General features: G+C 45.8%; 1 protein-coding gene across 1 annotated transcript; it reads right to left on the reverse strand.

Moving 5' to 3' along the window:
• Positions 1 to 1,471: 1,471 nt before the first annotated feature.
• SCN3B (sodium voltage-gated channel beta subunit 3) lies at positions 1,472 to 21,348 on the reverse strand (the record flags this gene model as incomplete). Its single annotated transcript, XM_084249013.1, has 6 exons — positions 21,238 to 21,348; positions 20,743 to 20,824; positions 13,346 to 13,509; positions 10,330 to 10,555; positions 6,234 to 6,372; positions 1,472 to 1,535 (listed from the first exon to the last, which is right to left on the reverse strand). Exons 2-6 carry the CDS (start codon positions 20,795 to 20,797, stop codon positions 1,472 to 1,474), a joined length of 648 nt encoding a protein of 215 aa, XP_084105139.1. The 5' UTR covers positions 20,798 to 20,824; positions 21,238 to 21,348.
• Between the last annotated feature and the right edge of the window lie 454 nt (positions 21,349 to 21,802).

Consider the following 21,802-nt stretch of genomic DNA (forward strand, 5'->3'; position numbering starts at 1 on the left):
ACTTCAGTTCTCTCTGCCTGACCAGCTTCTAGTTCCCTGAATGAATCAGAGTTAGAGTCAGGCAATCCAAGCCAGCCTGTGCTTTGAGAGAGACATGAGCTTAGCCAAGCTCAATGTCAAAGTCTTTGCACAAGCAGTTATCGCCCACCTTGGGAAGCAGCACCCGAGGCTTATTATCTCTTCTTCGGTTTTTCTTCTGAAGTCTCTCACTCTTACTCGGGTGAGCCCTGTCTGATTCTCAGTTGCCTCCTGTAAAGCGAGGAATAATACTGATCCACAGGAATTTTGAGGAAGAACTTAGAAATCTTAGTTCTCAGGTCCACAGGAAAATTATGCCTCCCAGCTATCTTGGGTGGGCACCTTCTAGGGCCCAGATATATTACTCCGTAGGATCAGAAACATACGGTATGACTTTTAAATGCCACTTAAATTGCTATCAATCCTTCCCAAGTTTTCTGTCCTCGGATTTTTGAAGGACTGAGACTAATCCAGGTCTTAGAGACCTGTCAGGATCTAGCCTTGGAGTTCTTGGTACTTGTCCATATACTTAGTGACTTTCTGTTGCTGGGAACCTGGGGTGGGGGTCATGCTTTGCTCTGATGGTGTAGCCAAGTGGGCCAAGAAATTGGAATAGCTGATATTCCAGTTCATGACACTTTTGCTTTAACCTGAACCTAATCACTTCTGCTTCCTTTGTTAAGACATCCATTCACTAGAAGCAACAGAGAACGAGCCGTATCCAGCCAGTTGCGGGCAGAGGGATGCGCCGCCTCCATCACTGTACACAGTCACGCTTGGAGCACAGGGCAGAAGTCCAGCTGGCCTGGGAGCTGCTTGCATGAAAACTAAGACAGGGTGAGGTTGAGTCCATGTGGAAATGTTGGCTCCTCAGTTCTGGCAAAGTCTCATGGTATGGAGAAGTCTGGTGGAGTTAGGAAGTCAGAGGTGAAAAAGCTCAGAGGTGAGTGGATTTTGATGAATGAATAGAAGGATGACTGATGAAGGAAAGCAATGTGGCCCCTGGGGCGCCCTCCTGATGCTGCTGACATCATTCAACCTGGAATATCCAGTCCCTCAGTGTTCAGGCCACCTACTAACGATAAAACAACTCACTGAGAATGTCCAGTGCAGCCCAGCCCAGCCCAACACTCTGACCAAATCCATGACCCTTAAAAAAGGGAGGGATTGAATTATTTTGCCTTTGTCGTTATAGGTAAGGAATTCAAACTGCCCCAGTACTCACACCCTAGCAATTCACCTTCCGAAAGCCTTGACAACACATGGAGCTTTAGACTTGGGCAACTTAAAGTAGGGCCCTGCAGGTGGGGACTCGGGGTAGGGTCGATGCTGAGCTAAAGGACGGAATTTCAAGTCTCTTCAGATGTAGGTGAAAGGTCTCTGCACAACCTGCACTCCTTATCCACCTTCCTCTCACTTTCACTGTACTTCACCTTAAACATGCCCTTCTCTTCTATTCCTCCACTGGCACCGCAGAGTTCTCTTTGTTCTCTGATGGGATGGCTAGGTAGTCAGACCTGTAGGAGGGGACATGAGGGAAGAGAATCAGTGCTTTTGAACCCATGGGAAAGGAGCAGGGATGTCTGCAGAATAGCTCTGCACATACTTCTGCCTGTGCTTCCCAAGAGAAAAGTAGAATAACCCTTTCAGCAGGTTAGGGTAATGCGGTGTTTTGCCTCAATTTTTTTTTTTTTAAGATTTATTTATTTATTCATACAAGTACTGGGCACAGTCAGAAGCGTGGGAGGGTGAGAGAATTCACCAGAGCCAGAGTGGGGAGCAGAGCTAGCAGAAGGACCGAAGTACCACTGCTGAGGGGAGCAGCGGTGGCAGGAGAGGTCTGCGCACCATGTGAGACCCTCCTCCGGTGGCCGGGGAGCAGCTGGGGATCGAACCCATGCTGCAGAGGCTGCAGGCAGCCTCACAACCCAGCGCTCAACCGCTGTGCCACAGCGGAGGCCCTTGCCTCCATATTTGAATGTGAACACTCCTAGCAGCAGAGCACAGGTCTTCTCATGTATCACAGTTGCTCTCAGTACTCAGTATTGTTGGATTAAAATGGTGGTCAAACTGGGCCTCCCCTGGTGGCACAGCGGTTGAGCGCTGGGCTGAGAGGCTGCCCGCAGCCTCTGCAGTGCCAGTTCGTTCCCCGGCTGCTGGCGAGGGTCCCACATAAATAGATAAATAAATAATTAAAATGGTGATCAAACTGATGGGTGTGAAATTACACTTTATAGTTGCTTTGATTTCAGTTCTGTGATTATCTTCTCATAAGTTTATAGGCTGCTTGGATTTCTACTTCTATCATTTGTTCATTTGCTTTGCCAGTTTTTCTTCGGAGATATTTCTCTTTTTCTCACTGAGTTTTCTTTGATCTGCTTGTCTCTAAATTTTGCTTGGGGATTCTTCTTTTTTTTTCTTCCAATTTTTGTGTAAAATAACTGGAGTGTAGGCCAGCAGTGCAGGGGGTGAGAGCATTCACCAGAGACAGAGTAGGGAGCAGAGCAGGTGGATTTACTGAAGTACACTGCTCAGGAGAGCAGGGGGCGAGACAGGAGAGGTGTGCTGCTCTGTACATGGGTTAGCTCCCCACCAGGGATCAAACTCAGGCTGTCTGTCGATATGTTAGTGCTGAGACTTAACCCCTAGGCCACCAGGAAGGCCTGCATATGGATTCTTGTAAAGAGCAAATGATTTTTACCTATAATACAAGGAGAATGATCATCTTTAACAATCTTTGGCATGTGCCTTTTGTATTTTAAGAAATCCTCTCTATTTCAAAGAAATACTCTCTTATATGCCTTAATAGAGTTCTTAAGTTTCATATTTTACCTCATCTTTAAATCCACTCACAATTTATCTTTGTTTAGTGTGAGATGTGAGGCATCTTATTTTTCTGTACAGATAATGAATTGTCTCTGTACCATTTATTGGACACTTCATTCTTCCCTCAGTCATTGTAATGTCATCTCTGTCATGAGTCTTTTTTATGCATGGACTTATTTGGAGGCTTTCTGTGTTGTTCCATTTGCCCATGTTGTATGGACTCTTTAATAGCTCTCTAAGAACTCTTCATATCTAATAGGAAAAGTTCTGCCAGCCACCTCCTCTAAATACACTGTTTTTTCTTTGAAATTGGTAAACTATAACCTATGAGCTAAGTTGTTGTTTAAAGCATCACAAGCAAAGAAATGGAACCAAAGGACAATACTCAAAGACCCTCAGTACCCTGCAAGCCTAAAATATTTACTATCTGGTTTTCCCTTGGTTTAGATTAGTTTTGGTCCTTTGCCCCCTTCCATGTGACTTAATATCAGTTTATCAAGTTTCTTGAAAAATGCAATGGCTAGTTTGATCAAAATTTCATTGAATTTGCAGATAAATTTGGGAGAGAATTGCCATGTTTGTAATAGTGAGTTTTGTTTTCTCCATTTATTTAAGTCTTAAATCTTTCAGTAAAGTTTTGTGATTTTATTTTTTAATTTACTTTTAATTCCTAGGTGTCTTAAGAAAATTCTATTGTAGAAATACTAGGTAGTATTGATAAATTTCCATTTATAAAGATCAGAGATTGTCCTGCGTCTAATTTATAGCTCCTCATTCCCCCCCCCCCGCCTTTTTTTGGGAAAATCATCTTGTTTCTAAATCACATAAGAGCTTGAGACAATCTGACAATGCATGTGGGATTATGCTGATGTTTATCAAGTGGTTCTTTTGTAATTTTATTTTTAAAGATCTTGCACATTTTTATCAAATTTATTCCCAGGCACTGGAAAGTATTCGTTGCTATTGTGATTGTTTTTTTTTTATTTTAACATTTTAATGTTTGCATGCTTTTCTTAATTTTTGTAACAGAAATGTTGGTGATTTTGACATTTTGATATTTTTGTTTGTAGCAACAGTCTTGTGAAATGTTCTTATAGTTCTAATAGTTTGTCTCTATATTCCCCTGGATTTTTGCTTAAGTAGTTGTATTGGGTATGATGATGATAATTTAGTTTTTTCCAATTTGTATCTTTTTCTTTGTATTTTCTTTTTTTTTTTTAATAGAGGCATGCTTTTATTTATTTGTTTGTTTGTTTTGTTTTGTTTATACATGCACTGGGCACAGTCAGAAGCGCGGGAGGGTGAGAGAATTCACCAGAGCCAGAGCGGGGAGCAGAGCAGGCAGAAGGACCGAAGTACACTGCTGAGGGGAGCAGCGGGCGGCAGGAAGGGTCTGCGCGCCATGTGGGACCCTCCTCCAGTGGCCGGGGAGCAGCCGGGGATCGAACCGGCGCTGCAGAGGCTGTGGGCAGCTTCGCAACCCAGCGCTCAACCGCTGTGCCACCGGGGAGGCCCTCTTTGTATTTTCTTAATAGATAACCTAGGTTCTCTAATACATTATTGAATAGATTCAGAGAGAATAGTATCTTTCACATATTTCTAATATGACAGGCAATTCTTCTAAAGTTGCAATGCACAGATACTTGCTACAGGATATCTTTAGTAACTGCCATTTATCAATTTAAAGAGGGTTAGTGTTTAGGTTTAGATTTTTATGTATTTATCCTGTCAGCACATACAGTGCTTCTTTCTGTATAACTTTCTTACATTTATCTTTGTAAGGTAATCTCATCTTTTGGTGAATCAGTCTGTTGTTTTAAATTTTATTGACTATATATTTCTCATTTCCAGATTTTTTCCCTTTGATTTCTATTCAAATCTGTCAGTTCTTTTTTCTTAGCACCTTACTCTATTGCTATGCTTTTGATTCATTCTTTTATTGCTTTAAGTCTTTTAAACTGTGTTCCACATTCTTTCAGGTTCTTTTTGTATCTGACCTCTCAGGATGTATTCCTGCCATGTTCTTCTCTGACTCATGATGGGTTCTTTCCTGATATGTCTTTTAGCTTTGGATTGGATTGTTACATCAGATTCTGTAGTGCTTTATCTGGGGAATTGGTTAGCCTCAGCTGAAGGTGGGTTTTTCATTTGCTTCTCTGTGGTTATCACTGACTAGGGACTCATTTTATTTGATTGAATTTCTAAGATGAGAGGTTCCTGGATTATGTGGGTAGGATAAATTTAAATCCCAAACATTGTGAGTGTAGGCTTATGGTTACTAATTTTTAAGGATCTTTTGTGTTTCTACTTGGAGTTGGGCCAAATGGTCATTTCCTTAACTTTTCCCTGGGCTGGGGGACTGATTATTGTCTGCTCTCCCCTTTGTGTGGTTTGTAGCCCTCTAAGGCTCCTGGCTCTGCTGGGACCTCCATTTAACTCTGCTTCTTGGGCAGGTCCCACTATTGGCACTTTCTGTCCCAGTGTGGACACTACCAGTTTAAGCATCTGGGCCACCAGGAATGTCCTCTTCCCTAGCATCGAGCTCCTATCATCCTAGCTGGTCAGTTGTATCTTTTACTTCCCTGAGATCACAGATAGTATGCACAATGATGATTGTTTTATTTTTAAAGACATTTCTAAGAGGTAATAATAGCCTAGGGCTTTTAATTTAGGTTATCACCTCAGCTATGTTGCTAGCCTTATAAATCTGTGAGGATTCCTTTCTCTCTTTCCTCTCCCCCAAGTAACAGGCCAGCATGATCTCTAGACCCTTGGACTCCACCTTTTCTCACTGGTGCTCACTCGTGAGTGACTAGGACCTTGGTGAAAATGGCCAAGGGATAGCCTGGGCATTAGTTGCTCAGAGCCTACATTCTGGGTATTCAATCCCAAGCTCCAGAGGAAAGAACTTGTTGGTTAACTAATACAGGGTAGTGCCCTTGTGGCCAGATAAGCCCCTCCGCCTGCAGTGAACAGCTGGGTGTGATGGCATGTGGATGTTACTAACAGAGACCTAGGCTCCTGTCCCATGGCTCCCCTCGTGACCAGCATAGCCTCGGCTAGCCACTTAACCTCTGCGAATCTGCTTCAGTGTCTACAAAATGGTCATAACAATGCTAATTTTGTGGGATTGTGGTGGCAGCTGATGGGCTTAACACTGGTGGCGATAAGTGCAGGCCAAGAGTTAGCAGCATGAATTCAAACCTTGCTTTGCCTCTTATAATAACCTTGGGCAGACACTCCCAGGCTTGGTTTTCTCATCTGTAAAATGGGCCTACTAATGCTGCCTACCTCAAAGGTGGTTGTGGGCAATGTGGAATTTTATATAAATTTCTTTCCAGCACCTCACCTGTAGGTGCTAGCTGTCATTTTGGCGTCTTTCGACTTACGCATTTTCTTGGGCTGCTTCTTCAGCCTTTGAGACCTTCCTGTAGCAATATATCATCTCAATGAGCAGCCACAAGGTCAGGAAGACGAGGAGGATGTACATCATGATTTCTGAGACCACAGAAGTGAAGTCCTCTCCAGCTGCAAGGGGGATAATGAGGGTCAAAATGTGCATGTCCATCAAACCCAGAGCTGCCATTGGGGTTAGAGACACATGAGGCCTATTTTGAAGTAGAGCTTAAATAAGCACCAAGTCTAAAACTCAAGAGGGTGTCAAAGGAATAAATATCCTCTGACTCTCCTGTCCGTCAGCCCCTTAGTTCACTGTCATCAGATGCTTGGAGAGAGGAATGAGAGGATGATAGTGGAAGAGGCATTAGGGCAGTGAAAGGAATCCTGGAAGAGAGTGAGGGCATGCATACACATGTCTGGGTCCAATTTTTCTGATTACTTGTATGTGACTAGTCATTTCCTTTATTTGAGACTCAGGGTTGTTTTTTTTGGATTTTGTCTTTTTATATATATATATATATTTTTACATCATTTTTCATTTTTGCACAATGTATGCATTTTCATCTTGGTTATAGTCCCCATACAATTCCCAGCCAGTTTCTTAATTTGTAAAAGGAAGATAATAATTCACACCATTATATTAGCTAATATGTTCAAGAATATACTGTGAGATGTAAAAGTCTATACAGACTTAAGGAACATTTCTTAGTTCAGCTGCCTGTGTCTCTGAGCTTAGGCTGGTGGGGGGGCAGTATCCCTAAGGAAAGTGCATCAGAAAAGGTGAACAGGGTCAATGCAGTGGGCCCACAGGTGCCCTCTACTAGTCTGCATTAGAAATAAGGACCTTCCCAGCTCTTTTTTCTTCCGTGTCATCCCAAATCCAAACTGAAAAGAATATTGGAGGATTCTGTATGCCAGACTATCCTTAGACATCTACCTCTGAAACAACCCTCTGGTCCTGCCATGTCCCTGTTTATTGGTGTTCTATGCTGCCCTGAGAATAAAGCCTAAGTTTTAGTCACAGGTAAGCACGCCAGTCACAGTGCAGGCCTTGTCACCTCTTTTTCGTCCCCCTAGCCTGCAAGGACTTCTCATGCACACCATGGTCTTTTAGAATCTGGACGTTCCCTCTTTCACTTCCCTCTCCCAAAATTGTATCTCATCCCCTACTTCTACTTCTCCCAAACTCCCACTTGCTTTTCAGTCTCCCAGTCATTCTTCTAGACTCCACCAAAGTCTCCTCCTTGGCAAAACTTTCTTCAGCTGCTCAGGCAGGTTATTCACATCCTTGTCTGTACTTTTTTCACTCACCATTGTAATCCTTCTCGGGTTATATTGTGATGTCTTTCTCTCCTCTCCTGACTGTGTGCTTATTGCAAACTTATCTTCTGCATTATCAGCCTGTTGTCTAATCCTGGAATATTTGAAGTACCCAGTAAGTTCTGAATAAGTAGTTGTTGAATGAATGAATATAAATAAATATTGATCTTTGTTCCACAACCAACAACAATGACAATTAAAACATGATACATAGCAAACATCCTGATATATATTCCTTCCTAATGGGAAGAAGGTTGCCTGACCTCCTCTCCCCTTGCCAGCTCCCAGAGACAAATTAGATTCGTGGTCCTGGGTTATTTATGAGGGCCAGTCACCCTCAGGCCTTGCTCATTAAAAGCTCAGTCTAGCCAGCCATGACCTTCCTTCAACTCAGAGCAGTCCAAGGACTATGAGACCGTTCAGGATTCCTAACTGGAGCTGGAGGCTAGAGATGCAGGCGGAGGCACAGGGGATTGCCACACACGTCACATGTCTTCTCCTGGGCTCGCTGCCAACTGGTGTGTGACACTCTTGGCTGACAACACACTATCTCGTTTCAAAGGCAACAGCCCAGAGAGAGCGAGCACCACAGGAAGCTGCCTTCAGTATTTTTAGTCACCTCCAGTGCACAGGCCTCAGGTTTCTGTCTTAGCTTCAGGAAGTGAGAGCCTTAATCGGTGCTCAACTTGCACAGAGAACCAGGGAGTCTCTGGGGCCACGGGAACAGAGGAGACATGGAGGGGTATCTCATGTGGAGAAGGTCGCTCTGAGCAATGTATGAGCAGTGGGTATCTGTTGGGGAGCCTATCAAGGGGTCATGGGGGGAGGAGGAGAGGGACGGAGGGGAAGAAAAATAGTGGTGGGCAGCGGGATGGCAGTAGAAGGAAAATCTGCAGTGGAACAAGAGGTAGCCTGGCAGGCAGAAGATCCAGGCTGTATTCATGCTTCTGGTGCTACCCAGCTTCTTGCCCCTGAGCAAGTCCTTCCCTCTTCCAGAGCTCTGTTCTCCCAGCCACAAAATGAGGGGAACCAGGGCTGCACCTCCAGTCACCTGGGGAGTCATTACACCAAACTCACACTGCAAGAGTGGTGGAGCTGGTGACACTGGAGGAAAGCTGCCTGGGTGATTGTGATGTCTGCTCCAGGATTAAATGAGAGCCAAACTTCCTTCCAGCCTTCTCATCCTGAAGGTTCTGCGGTCCTGATAACAAACTTTTTTCCTTCCTATTCTTACCCAAGTCTGGGTCTGGTGCCCAGCAGGCGTGCTGGCCCAGCTTGGCCACACTTTCCACCAGCTGAAGCTTCCTGAGAGTGTCTGGAGACCAAAGCCTGCTAGAGCAGGAGATGGAGACAGAAAGGCACCTTCCCTGGGAGCCAGGCAGTCGCCAGCCAACAGTTCCCGAAGGTGAACAGTAGAGGGCGCCAGGCTCCCTTCCCCAGGGAGGAGATGTGAGTAAACAGAGGAGGCTAATGGAACTTTTGAAACAAAAAATACCTTAGAGAGCTCCCGTCCAACTCCTGCGTTTTACACAAGAGGAAACAGGCTCGGAGAGGGAAAGTGGCTCATCAGGTCTACATTCAAAGGGCCTGAGAGTCCTCTGTACTTTGAGCACTGACCGACTGTTTCAGCCATAGCTACATCACAACTGCTTTGTCTTCCATAAGAAATAAATAGATTTGTGGCCTGGAAGTCAGGATTCCTGGAAGTCATTTTCTGGGAAGATCCACTCTTCATGGATATCTTCATTCATGCCCCATTCCTTTTACCTGATCACTACCCTGCATCTTGGGGAAAGGCAGACTAGTCTGCTGGAAATAGCCTGAGAAACTGAGAAAGGCCAACCAAAGCGGAGCCATCATCTGGCGTGGGTGAGGAAACAGGATGTGTGCATCACTTTTCCATCAGGTGAAGGAACATTTGCAAGGGGCAGGGGACCACAGTTCTCTGAGCCCATCGAAAGCAGAACAGGAACTGCAGAGAACATTCTAGGTTCACCCTGAAGATTCTGTGATTACAACAGAAACTTTTGAATTAGGTCCATGATAGGACTCCCCAACCTCACAAGGCACTGTGGCAACCTGAAGATTTTTAAAATAACGACTGGAAAGTTATCTTGTCACCTTTTCCCAGTTAACAATGAGTTTATGCCTTGAATGGGATAGTAGATGCTTGTGTGGTGATTGTGGAGGAAATCAGACGACAAAGGCTGTGCAGCATGGGTTTAGAGCAGTGGTTCTCAGAGCGTGGCCCTGGCTGCACCAGCATCTCCTGGCAGTCTGTTAGACATGCGGATTCTCAGGGTCCATTTACAGAATCAGAAAAACTGGGTCTTATGAAGTCCTGCAGGTGATTTTGAGGCATGCCGACATTTGAGTACTGGCTCAGAGTTATGGATGGCTTACAGACAGGAGGGTAGATGACCTCCAGATAACCCCACGAGATTTCTCTGAGCCCACTGAGTCAGGGGTTGAACACAACCTCTTGACCTCAGAGGCCATGCTCTTTTTCAAAGGATGAGAATTAAAGGACCAGGAGAAGAAGTACTACTGTTATCTCCATGCCTTTCTGCTTTGAGAAGAGACATGCTCTTGGGTAGTTTGCCAGAAGCTGGCTACATAAGGAAGACAAGTCCATGGAGATCACCACGCTGTAGACAATCACATTTAGATATATAAGGGTTTTTATGCTCTACAAGGGTCTCATTTCTGTGGAAAACCACTGGCCCCCTTCCCCAAGATCGGGGTGCCCTAGAAACCCCATCTCACCTTCCTCGGTGACTCGGAGGGGAATCAGTCGTGTGGTCTTCACAAAGGGGCGGTGTGCCTCAAACTCAAACTCCCGGGACACTTTGCAGGTATAGAGGCCAGAGTCATTCAGGGTCACGTTAATCACCGTGATGGACACATCCTGCAGGTCCTTGCTCCCATTCCACTGCAGACGTCCCTGGAAGGGGCTCTCCACCTCCTGATGGCCGTTCCGATACTCGTAGATCTGCAGGTAGAGAAGCAGAGGAGGTAGGGCCAGGAGAGAAGGCAGCGCAAGAGAGGTAGACAGAGATGGATGGAGGCAATGAGCAAAGGGGACAGAGTTACAAGTACCTCAGAATTGGGGGAGAGGGGAGTGAAAAGGCTCAAAGGAGGGCAGGACAGAGAGACAAGTCAGGGAAAATGGGCAGAAGCCAATAGTTATCAGGGTGTATGCATATGGCCAGGAAAAAGGCAGAAAGGAATAGGCAAGAAAAAGCTTGGCAGGGCCTCCCCGGTGGCGCAGTGGTTGAGCGCTGGGTTGCGAAGCTGCCCGCAGTCTCTGCAGCACCGGTTCGATCCCCGGCTGCTCCCCAGCCATTGGAGGAGGGTCCCACATGGCGCGCAGACCTCTCCTGCCGCCCGCTGCTCCCCTCAGCAGTGTACTTCGGTCCTTCTGCCTGCTCTGCTCCCCGCTCTGGCTCTGGTGAATTCTCTCACCCTCCCGCGCTTCTGACTGTACCCGGTGCTTGCATAAATAAATAAATAAATAAATAAATAGTTAAAAAAAAGCTTGGCAGAAAAGAAAAAGTGGAAAGGAGAACAAAGGTAAGTGAGAAGAGACGTGCAGAGACCAGGAGGGGGAGGAACTGAGAAAAAGGGTAGCAAGTTGATGGGAGAGAAGGAGAAAGAGATGTGGTGCAGTGGCCAGTGGGAAACAAGGTACAGAGGCCAAGAGAGGCAGTTTCATTGGTCATGAAGGCATCTGGGAGCCCTGGCCTGCAAACCTGCCCCTCTGAGCTGGTCCCCATTCAGAGGAGGTGGGCAGTCTGGGCCAGGCCCCCAGAAGGGGATCCAGGTCCCTAAAGTGTCCCAGATGAGCAGGGCGCTGCCCACGGACACATACCCCTTCCAGTGAATTTGGGCTGAGTTAAGACTAATTTTGGGACTGAATGAGGACTAAATTTTTTTCTTTTACCTTTTCCACCTTTTGATACTCCCTTTTTTCCTGCAGCTGAGCTTTTCAGCCTAGCCCCCACTTGCCATGTATGATGACTGATATTAAAATTTAAATTAGTGGAAATTAAATAAAAAGTAAAATCTAGTTCCTCAGTTGCACTTGCTATGTTTCAAGTGCTCTCAAGTCACATGTGGCCAGTGGCTACTGAATTGGACATCACATGTATGGTACACGGTTCTTTCTCTCAGACGGCATCATCTGTATTTCTAGCACAATTTCTGAGTTTCTTTTCTTCCTTCTAAGCTGCATTTCTCCTCACTTTGGGCAGCAGAGTAGGCAGTGGGCATGCTCCTGGGGGCCTTCACATCTGGCCAACACATGCAGGATCCTGTCACCTATAACTAGCCTTGGTTATGGTCAAGCCTGAGCCGGTGTGATCCAGGTCTGGCCCTGATGGAGGTAAACCTCTCTTCAGAAGGGCACATACAGCCTCAAGTTAGAAATGCGTTAGCGGGCCTCCCCGGTGGCGCAGCGGTTGAGCGGAGGGTCCCACATGGCGCAGACCTCTCCTGCCGCCCGCTGCTCCCCTCAGCAGTGTACTTCGGTCCTTCTGCCTGCTCTGCTCCCTGCTCTGGCTCTGGTGAATTCTCTCACCCTCCCGCGCTTCTGACTGTACCCAGCGCTTGTATAAATTAAATAAATAAATAAATCTTTAAAAAAAAAAAAAAAAAAAAAAAAAGAAATGCGTTAGCTTTACAAAAGCCAGGCGGAAGAGCAGCAAAACTCAATTTCACCCTCCTGTTGTCTCCATTAGATGTCTTTGTGGCGGAGACTCTTGCCTCCAGGAAAATGAGGTAGTGGGGTAAAAAGGAACTTGCATCTGCTGTCAGGCCACCTGGTTCAAATCTAAGCTGTCTTACTAATAACTTCACTTCTTTGAGTCACAGTGGCCTCACTTGCATGCACATGTGCGCGCATGTGTGTGTGCCGGTGTGTGTGTGTCTTTACATTCCAGAACCGGTTGCATTAAGAGTTACAACACATGAGTCCTGGTAACTCTCTGTAAGGTAGCTATATTGCCACTTTAGAGAGGAGGAACTGAAGCACAGAGCGGTCTCAGGACATAGAAACAATCTGTGGAGTCAAAACTCAGACCCAGTTAGCCTGGCTGTAGGGTCAGTGAAAGCCCCACCCAAGGTGGGGTTCAAATTATGTGACAACCATTCTAGCACTGGCACCAAACCTTCAGAACTAACGCTGCCCACTGCACAGCCTCGGAGGCTCCTGGCTCTGTCGGGGACCCATGCTTTAGTTTCTAGATCTCTCCAGACCTGCTCAGAAGGATGGTGGGCAACTTGGCACAGCAAATGTCCACTATATAGCATTTCAAACCTTTCACCCACCGATGTCACTGTCCCAGTTGAATGTCATCCTCGATCATCCCTATCACTCTCATTTCACTGGAACTGTGAGAGTTAAACGAGCTAAGCTATATAGCTCATACAATGCTTAGTATTCACTTCAATTTTTCTTATTTAATCCATGCAATAGGGGAGTGTAGAAGATGAGATGAAATGCCTGCCAGGGCCTCGTCAGCAACTAACATGCCCTGGGCTCCTAACAGTTTATCTGGTTCTCCTCCCCTAGGTGTCTAGGAATGCTTGCTGCTGGCCCCCGGCCCTTCCTTTCTCAGAGAGGGGCTAACTCTGGCTGTCAGTTCTCGCTAGGCAAAGGAGCTGTCAGTGCTTTGAAGGGAAAGAGCAGGGTGTGACAGGTCATCACTCCCCAGAATCCCAGGAGCCAGGCACACATAGCAGAACCCAACAAAAAAAGACCAGAGTCAGCAGTCGGACATACGAGGAAATCTTTACCGCCCTCGGGCCTGTAGAACCACTCCACCACTGTGGTGGCCTCCACCTCCTCCCTCTTCATGCAGGAGATGCAGCGCAGCTTCATGGAGTTGCCCTGAACCACCTCCGTCTCCGAGGGCACCTCCACACACACAGGGAAGCAGACACTGACTGGAGAGAGGTGGGTGACAGGGAAGGGACGGGAGGTTTGGGGGAAGGGAGAGGCATTGGAGAACAAGGTGGGAGAGAGCAGAGACAGAGAAGAAACAATCATGAGACAAACTTGAAAAGAGCATGTACATCTATCTCTGCACCATCACCTCTGCTCCCTGAGCAGAGGTGCTCAGAGCAGTAGGAAGTGGGGCAGAGCAGGCAGCGAGAACCCAGGATGGACTGGAAAGCCTCCCCAGAAGTGGGGGAGCTGCAGTACAGCACACACCTGAGTCCTGCTCTCAGAGACTTAAGATGTAGGGTGCACATGCACCCATCTGTGTCCATGCATGCACCCCTTCATGCAACCAGCATTCACCAAAATCCACTCACCAGGCCTGGTGCTGTGCTAAGACTGAGATTCAAGGATAAACAAAACACCAGTCATGCTCTAAGGGTGTTTATAACCAGCAGGGAACACATACTCCTCCATGTGATCTAAACAGACCACAGTGAATGCCATCCTAGCTGCCGGTGCCCTTCCACAGAGAAGGGGCATTTACTCGGGCGTGAAGGAGAGAAGGAGGAGGATGGTGAGGCTAGAAAGACAGATCATGCTGTGAAAGCCTCTGCATGTACTTCACAATAAAGCTTTTAAAGCACTGAGAGACATCATGGCTGTATTTTATGGAAAATGTAGGTAATTCTGACACATGGTGGAGTATGGAGTAGCAACAAGAAAATAGAGAGCTGACCATGGAAGGAAGAATGCTCTATGCAGAGGAGCAGAGGGACAAACTTGAAAATTTGCAGTGAGGTCAGATTGTGGGACACCATGCATGCCATCCTGAGCTCTGGTCTTGTAGTTCCTGCCCCAAAAAACTTAGGTTCCATTTAAAAAAAAAAAAAAAAAAGGCAAGTACATCTGACTGCAAATTCATAATGAGTTAAAAGTGGGAAGTGGCTGCCAACAAAGCAAGCGTGAATGTGGGTTGCATTAACAGATGTATAATGTGCTGAACGAAGGAGGAACAGTTCTGCTGCACAATTCAGAACAAATCTGAGCAACTGTGATCAATTCAGGGTGTCACATTTTACAAGAGTGCATGCCCAGAGGGTGAAGGGTCTGGAGACAACATCTAGTAAGGAATGAATGGCAGAACTAGGATTGCTTAGTTTGGACATAGAACATATATGTCTTCAAATATTTGAAGACAGGCCTGTGGAAGAGAGAATAGATTCTGTCTAGCTCCAAAAGTTCTAAAAAAAATAAGTTTAACTCAGAAAAAAAAACTTTTTCTAGTGCTGAAGATGTTCACAAAGGTGGGGGGAAAAAAAAAAACACTACTGGGCCTCCCCTGGTGGCACAGCGGTTGAGCGCTGGGTTGCAAGGCTGCTCGCAGCCTCTGCAGCGCCAGTTTGATCCCCAGCCACTGGCCAGAGTCCCCCCCCCCAAAAAAAACCCAAAAAAAACCCACACTACCAAGGCTATTTGGTAAGAGGTTTATACCTCATTTTATGGAAAATTCAAAATCTACATGACCATCAAGGTCATCTTGTGTCAGGACCTCCTGATGCTACTTTCATTGAATTAACAATAAAAACTCCTTAAAGAAAAAAGCACTAATACCCATTGTCATTTAAAAACTAGTTCCCTACAAATGGTCTGTTCATCTATTGGCAGATAAGTTCTTTCTAAAAACAGAGAAAAACATTTCAAGTTTAAAATGAAACCGATCAACTCATTTTGAGTCAAAAATGAAATACTGTATTGACTGACATAGAAGGCAAAAAAAATTTCAATTTTCAACACAGTTTAAAAACTATGGCACAATGATTAATGCAAAACTTGAAACATCAAGGTAAAATAAAGTTAAACAGCTTGAAAACTCTCAAGCAAGCTGGGGCTGCTTTGGACAGTCTTTGAGAGGATTTCCTGCTTCTGCACATCAGTGGTTACTTTATGGACTGACTGTGCATCTAGAGAAAACTGGTCAAAAGCATCTTTAGCATGTGATGAGTCTAAAGTCTTGGTTAACCTGGTTAGAAAAAGAAAAGAAAGTGTGTTCTGTGTAAAAGTTTGAGGGCAGGGCCTCCCTGGTGGCGCAGCGGTTGAGCTCTGGGATGTGAGGCTGCACGCAGCCTCTGCAGCACCGGTTCGATCCCAGGCTGCCGGGCAAGGGTCCCACATGGCAGAGCGGACCTCTCCTGCCGCCCGCTGCTCCCCTCAGCAGTGTACTTAGGTCCTTCTGCCTGCTCTGCTCCCTGCTCTGGCCCTGGTGAGTTCTCTCACCCTCCCGCGATTCTGTCTGTACCCAGTGCTTATATAAATAAATAAATCTTTAAAAAAAAAAAAAAAGTTTGAGGGCAGAGTGCATCGAGAACTCGGTAGCAGGGAGCCTTCAGGCACCCTCCTATTTAATTAGACATGATAAAGATAAGTTAGAAGATGATGACTTGGAAAACCAAATAGAAAAAATGCTCGGTGACAATTAACAGTGGCAGAATTAAGATGGTATTTGGAACTGTAGGCCTGGGTTTGAGCTACTATTTAACCTCTCTGCCACAAAATGCTGAAACTATATAAGATTTGTCATGAGGATTTTATGGAATAATTTATACGAATGTGCTTTGAATAGATAGAACTTTATTTGTGTTTATTTGTTCACTCACTCAACAAATATACGGAGCCAGGCACTATTCTAGGCACTGAGAATACTGGGAATAAAACATGTAGCTTATGTTGCAGAGGCAGGAGAGAGAAGATAAACAGCATCAAATTGTAATACATGCTATAAGAAAAAATAAAAGTGAGCAGAGAAGAGAGAGAGAGTACATAGCATCATTTGAGACTGCCTCGCTGAGAAGGCAACAAGGAGCAGGCACCAAACAAAACAAAGGAGGCAGCACCTGTGCGAAGGTGTGCCAGACAAAGGAAATAGCAAGTGGGGTGGCAGCATGTTACATTCAAGAGACAGCAAGAAGCACAATGTGGAAAGTAGAGCAAACCAAGTGAGAACAGTAAGCAACAGGTAAAGAGAGAAATCAAGTGCAGGTCCTGACTGTTCATGTAGGCCACAGCTAGAATTTTGGCTTTTGCTTGGAGTGACATAGGGAGGGCTGGTGAGATCTGAGCAGAAGAAGGACACAACCTGATTTATACAAAATGACATGATCTAATAGCTATGTTGTAAATAAAGTGAAGAGGTAAAGAAGGGCAAGGGTGGAAGCAAAGAGAACAGTTAGGAGGCTGATGATCAAACTGAGTGATGGTTCTGAGTGATGGTTTTGCTTGGACAGAGGTAGTAGTGGGACTACTGGAATTTGAAAGGAAATAGTTTAGACAACTGTCTTTGATGAGATGAGAGGTGATGTGCACTCGTGAACAAGTAAATGGGTTCATATTTAATAGAAGGGCCTAGTTCATTTATAGTTAAAGAAGGAGGGCAGAACTTATGCAGCCAGGATGGTGAATTTTGCATGGCAATGTGTGGAGTCCCGTTTCTGGAGTTGCCCTGGAGATGACAATAATTCAAGGCACCATCAGAGAGCAACTCCTGCTACTTCTCTTCAGGTCAAAGTCCAACCTCAAGGTATTGTAATACAGGGGTCCCGAGGGAAAGGGGAGGTTCCAGGTTTCCTGCCCCAAGGAAGGGTGGAGCTGAGCTAGGAGAAGGGAGAAGCTGGAGAGAAGAATGCAGAAGGGAAGAGGAAGAATGGAGAGCCAGACTGAGATCTGGAGGAGGCTTATGGAGCAGAGAGACAAGTGAAGAAGCTCTGCTCGCTTCTTCGTCCTGGGCTGATTGAAACAGCTGTGGTGAGAGACCCGTGGGGATGTTCACAATGGCAGCTTTTATCTTGATTTTGCTCCTCTGTCCCAGATGTGCTGGGCCCCTTCTGCTCCTTTATTATGTGTCCCCGCCAGGAGGTACCTTAGAATTCAGGCTTTCAGGGCCTCAGTGTCCCTGCTTTGGGCCAACATTGTTTGGCCGGGCATTTACCCACCAGGGGATGGATAACATAGGGTGCTTGATTTGGAAACTGTATTCCTTGTCTTGCCTTTGTTGCTCAAAGATTGTATTAAAATTCCTTTCCATTAAAGGTCTTACACACTAGAGTATGTTTTGTCTTGATGTTGGCAAAACCTATTTAGAGCAGGAAGGTTTGGGTTTTTTTGGGGTGCCCCTCACCCTGCTCTGTAACAGTATGAGAACTCAGCTCGTGAGATCTTGGATTACAAAATGGCCCCCAAGTTCTTTCATTCTTGTGTGCTTGCCCTTTGCAATATGACTTGCTGCTCCTTTCCATCAATAGGTGACATGTTTCTCTACCCCACAAGTCTTCAGTGCATCACTGTCTCTCTTGTATGAAATCCTCTAAATAGCCAAGGAAAGCTTGGACAAATGGTAGATGCTCAGATGCCCCCAGATGTTTCTCTTCTTTGGGCACTCCTCAGCTTGTTCTAAAATGTTTCCTTTGCACTATGATAATAAAGACTTTGATTAGAATGTAAATACTTTCCAAAGAGGGTAATAAATGATATTGTTTATAGATATTAACACCCTGAAATAACTGGGCCTATCAAATTAGCCAGTCACTGAGCAGAGTCTGGGGAGGATAGGATGCAAGATGGGCTACTGGTGGAGGAGGGGAAAACATTCCCTAACATAGGGAACATCTGGGAGTGCCCACCTGGAGAAGAGCAGAGAGGGCATTTGGAGCTAAGGAATGAGTGAGACTCTAGTAATGGCAATGTTATTGGCTGGTGTGGGGGATGTAAGGGAAAAAGTCCCTCCTAAAATCCTGCACAGCAGTACATGTATCCATGAAAGGCACTAGAATGAGCACCGGGAGACTGAAACCAGGAGATAAGCAATTTCTAGCTACTCCTTTCCTCTGCCTGAGCTCATTTTCTCGTCTATAAATTAGAAACAATACTACTTCTGACTACAGAATAATATGGAACCAAAAGAAGTAATGAATTGAAAATTACTTTGTGAACTATAAAGCATCAGGCAAGGATTGGATTGGGATTACTGTTATTATTACCTTTATAAAAGGAAAAAAGAATTGTTTCAATACATATAGAAAATAAAAGGATCTCCCCATTCATATTTGCACCATATGAAAAATCACTTGGGAAGGGAGAATGCATCTAAGCTAAGTGCTTTCCAATACTGGGATTACATGCAAATAAAATGAATTACATCTGTAGAGTGAGGCCCTTTCTCTTACATTTCATGACAAGATTTCTTGAACCATCTCTTTCCCTTCTGCTGGTTTTTAGCTTGGCAAATTAATGTTCAGGTAACAAGGAAGCTAAGAACCAGCAAGAACAGTTTTAATGAGCACACTTCTTCCAAAGGTTTTTTTTTTTGGGGGGGGGGGGTTGGGGGTAGGAGAGAGATGAGCACTCTGTCCATTTTAGCCATATTCTCTAAATATTTCCCTATCATTGAATTATGCAGCTGAAAGGGCTGTTAGACATTGTCTGCACCAGCTTCCAAACTTTACATATTAGAACCTCTGAGATTGTTGCATAGCAAGCTAGCAGCAGAGATAAGACCCCAATTCATGATTTGTAACTCTTCATCAAAAGATCCTTGGTCTATAGTCCCCCTCTACTGGAATTCAGGTAGGGGCATTAAAAACTTAGATCAGGGCTTGGGAAGAAAGCCCCTGGAATCTCCCCCCAACTCTATCACTTCATCTACCATTGCTTTACTCACAGTCTTTTTATGCATTCAGACTAACCTCGACTAATGCTGTTGTTCATAGTATTTGCCTCCCCTGAGGAAATCCCAGCATTAGATATTCAAGGCAGGTGAGATCACTGGCAACCTATTATGTCTGCTTCATCTCCAGATCTGGGCTACTCTACTGGGGATGGATGGCAGTGAGTCTGCCCTTGGGACTGCCTTTACTCTCCTGTTGTGTCCTTTCATCATGCATTTTGTTCAACAGGAAGCTTGGCTCTGCTTCTGGTCCCATGCAGAATCCAGATCATGTTGGCTGCCAAAGTGAGTCTTGAAAGCTTAATAGAGATACTAAGGCAAAGAGGCAATTCCCATCAGCATATCTGCCACTGCACAGGCCAACTGTTTCATGCCAACCATAGGAGTATAGTCCCACATGCCTGATTTCAATAAGGCAGATGGACACACTGACTTCTAGTTATCCTAGTTATTGATTTTTAGTGTGGGGGAAGGTAAATCACAGAAAGCAACATATCAACTGAAGAATACCTGTATTTGACCCAAGGATCTCATCAGAGTCCTCAAGTCAATGATGCCCAGAACAACAGAACAACAACAACTACACACACACACACATTCTCACCTATCCACCGAGATGCCTATATAGCTAGCATGCTTAAACATACATAGCACACAAATTCAGATGCTGAGAAATAAAGCTTTCTCTCAGTCACACATTCAGACATTATCAGATAGACTCATAATTCCCTCTATACACATGAGGTGCCCCCACACCAGGCCATCTTTGACAACACTCCGCTTACTGTTGCAAGTGTAACTAGTTATTTGTCAAATAATTCCCTTATTTGGAGGGAGAAGGTCATCTCACTCCTTCACAGAAGGCAAGCAAGCAAGAACCTATTCATTTTTTGAGGCAAAAACCCCAGCTCCCCAAACACCAAAGCACTGTAGTAATACATGTTCATAAAAAAGGCAGAAAGATGTAATTCCCTGGTGCCCATTTATCTAATACATAGCAGCAAATGGCTGAAACCTGTTTTGCTTTCATTCGTTATTAAAATCAAACACATGGATCAACACCTAGAATATTTTCATTCTCTAATTAATGCATCCTCCACTTTTTAAATATATATAAATAAATCTGAAGACACAGCAAGGTTCCCAACTGACTCCTCGTTGCCAAATCAAATGTTACTGCAATGGATATATATATATATATGTATGTATATATATATATATATATATGTATATATGAAGTTGGCTGCATTTTGGTTCAGCAACGAGAAAGGGAAAAATACTTTGAAATTATCAGGAAATGGGAGGATCACCAAGGGATGTTCAGGAATAAAGCAGCACGAGAGTGGGAAGGCATTTTTCCAATCTCAAAATCCCAGCTTTCATGGAACCCCTATGTCTGGCCAACATGCACAGAAGGAAGTCAAGCAGGGCTCATTTTTGTGACCAACATTAATAAGTGTTATTATTGTTAGCATTATTACTGTTATTGCATCTCGCATGGCAGGGTGCTGGTACTTACCCCAGAAGATGAGCACGAGGGAAGTCAGAGGAAACAATCTGTTGAAGGCAGGCATCTTTTTTTCCTGCTGGTGGCTTCAAGGCTAAACAGAGATTCCCTAGGTCAACAACTGCCTCCTCTCGTATACTTTCGAGGAAACGCTTTGGGAAGAACTGCCCCCCAATGGGGCGACTTCCTGACTGAAAGAAGGGCGAAGCGCCCTTGCCAGGGGAGGCTTTGAGCTGGCCTGGGTTGCAGTTCGAAGCTGCTCTAGAGAACAGCCCCAGTTAGAGGAAAGGTTCTGCAACCCCGCGCGGTCTCCCCGGAGCCCGTTGCTGGGATCCGGCTCAGCACCACGGACAGCACCTTCCCCGCCCACCCCGGAACTTTGAATTCCAGTTGCTCTGCAGCTTCTCTGGTGCGCGCCTCGGGAAAGCTCAGCTCGAAAGTGAGCCGCACCGCTGCCTCTAAGCCGCTAGGCTGTCGAAGGGGTCCATGTTGATCCTCCTATCTCACCTCCTCTAGTTCCAGTTAGGTTCCGACCGGCATCCACCAAGATCCGAGAACTCTGGCTTCATCCGCCCTGATCTGCCTCTCCAGCTGGGCGTGCCCCCACACCCAAGCCGCTCTGGGTTGCCCGTCTGAGCTTCAGAATTCGTTCCACGACGTTGCCGTCCACACCCGCCTTCGGATCCCCAGGGAGGTCCTGAGGGGTCGGGAAAGATGTGGACACCCCTGTTTAGTCGACGATCTCAGAGGTGAATGGGGTGGACACGCAGGGCAGGGCTCTTCCCCGGAGCTTGCCCTCGGATCGTGCGGGGTCCCACTCCTGCGTGGCGGTGACTAGCTGCCTTCCTCCAGGCCCCCCTGTTGGTGTGTGTGCTCGGTTAATCTTGACATGCGCAGGCGGCTCTCCACCCCCACAGCCACCGCGGGCCCACCCCCTCGTGCATACACTCCCCACCCCCAAACAGGCGTGCCCCTCCCAGGGCTGAACCCGCGCCGAGCGGGGGGCGGAGCCCTAAGCAGCGCAAACACCTCCAGCCTCCGCGATTTCCTCGCTCTCTGCCTGTCTCCAGGT

Source organism: Talpa europaea, assembly GCF_964194135.1.
Source record: "Talpa europaea genome assembly, chromosome: 12".
Classification (NCBI taxonomy): domain Eukaryota; kingdom Metazoa; phylum Chordata; class Mammalia; order Eulipotyphla; family Talpidae; genus Talpa; species Talpa europaea.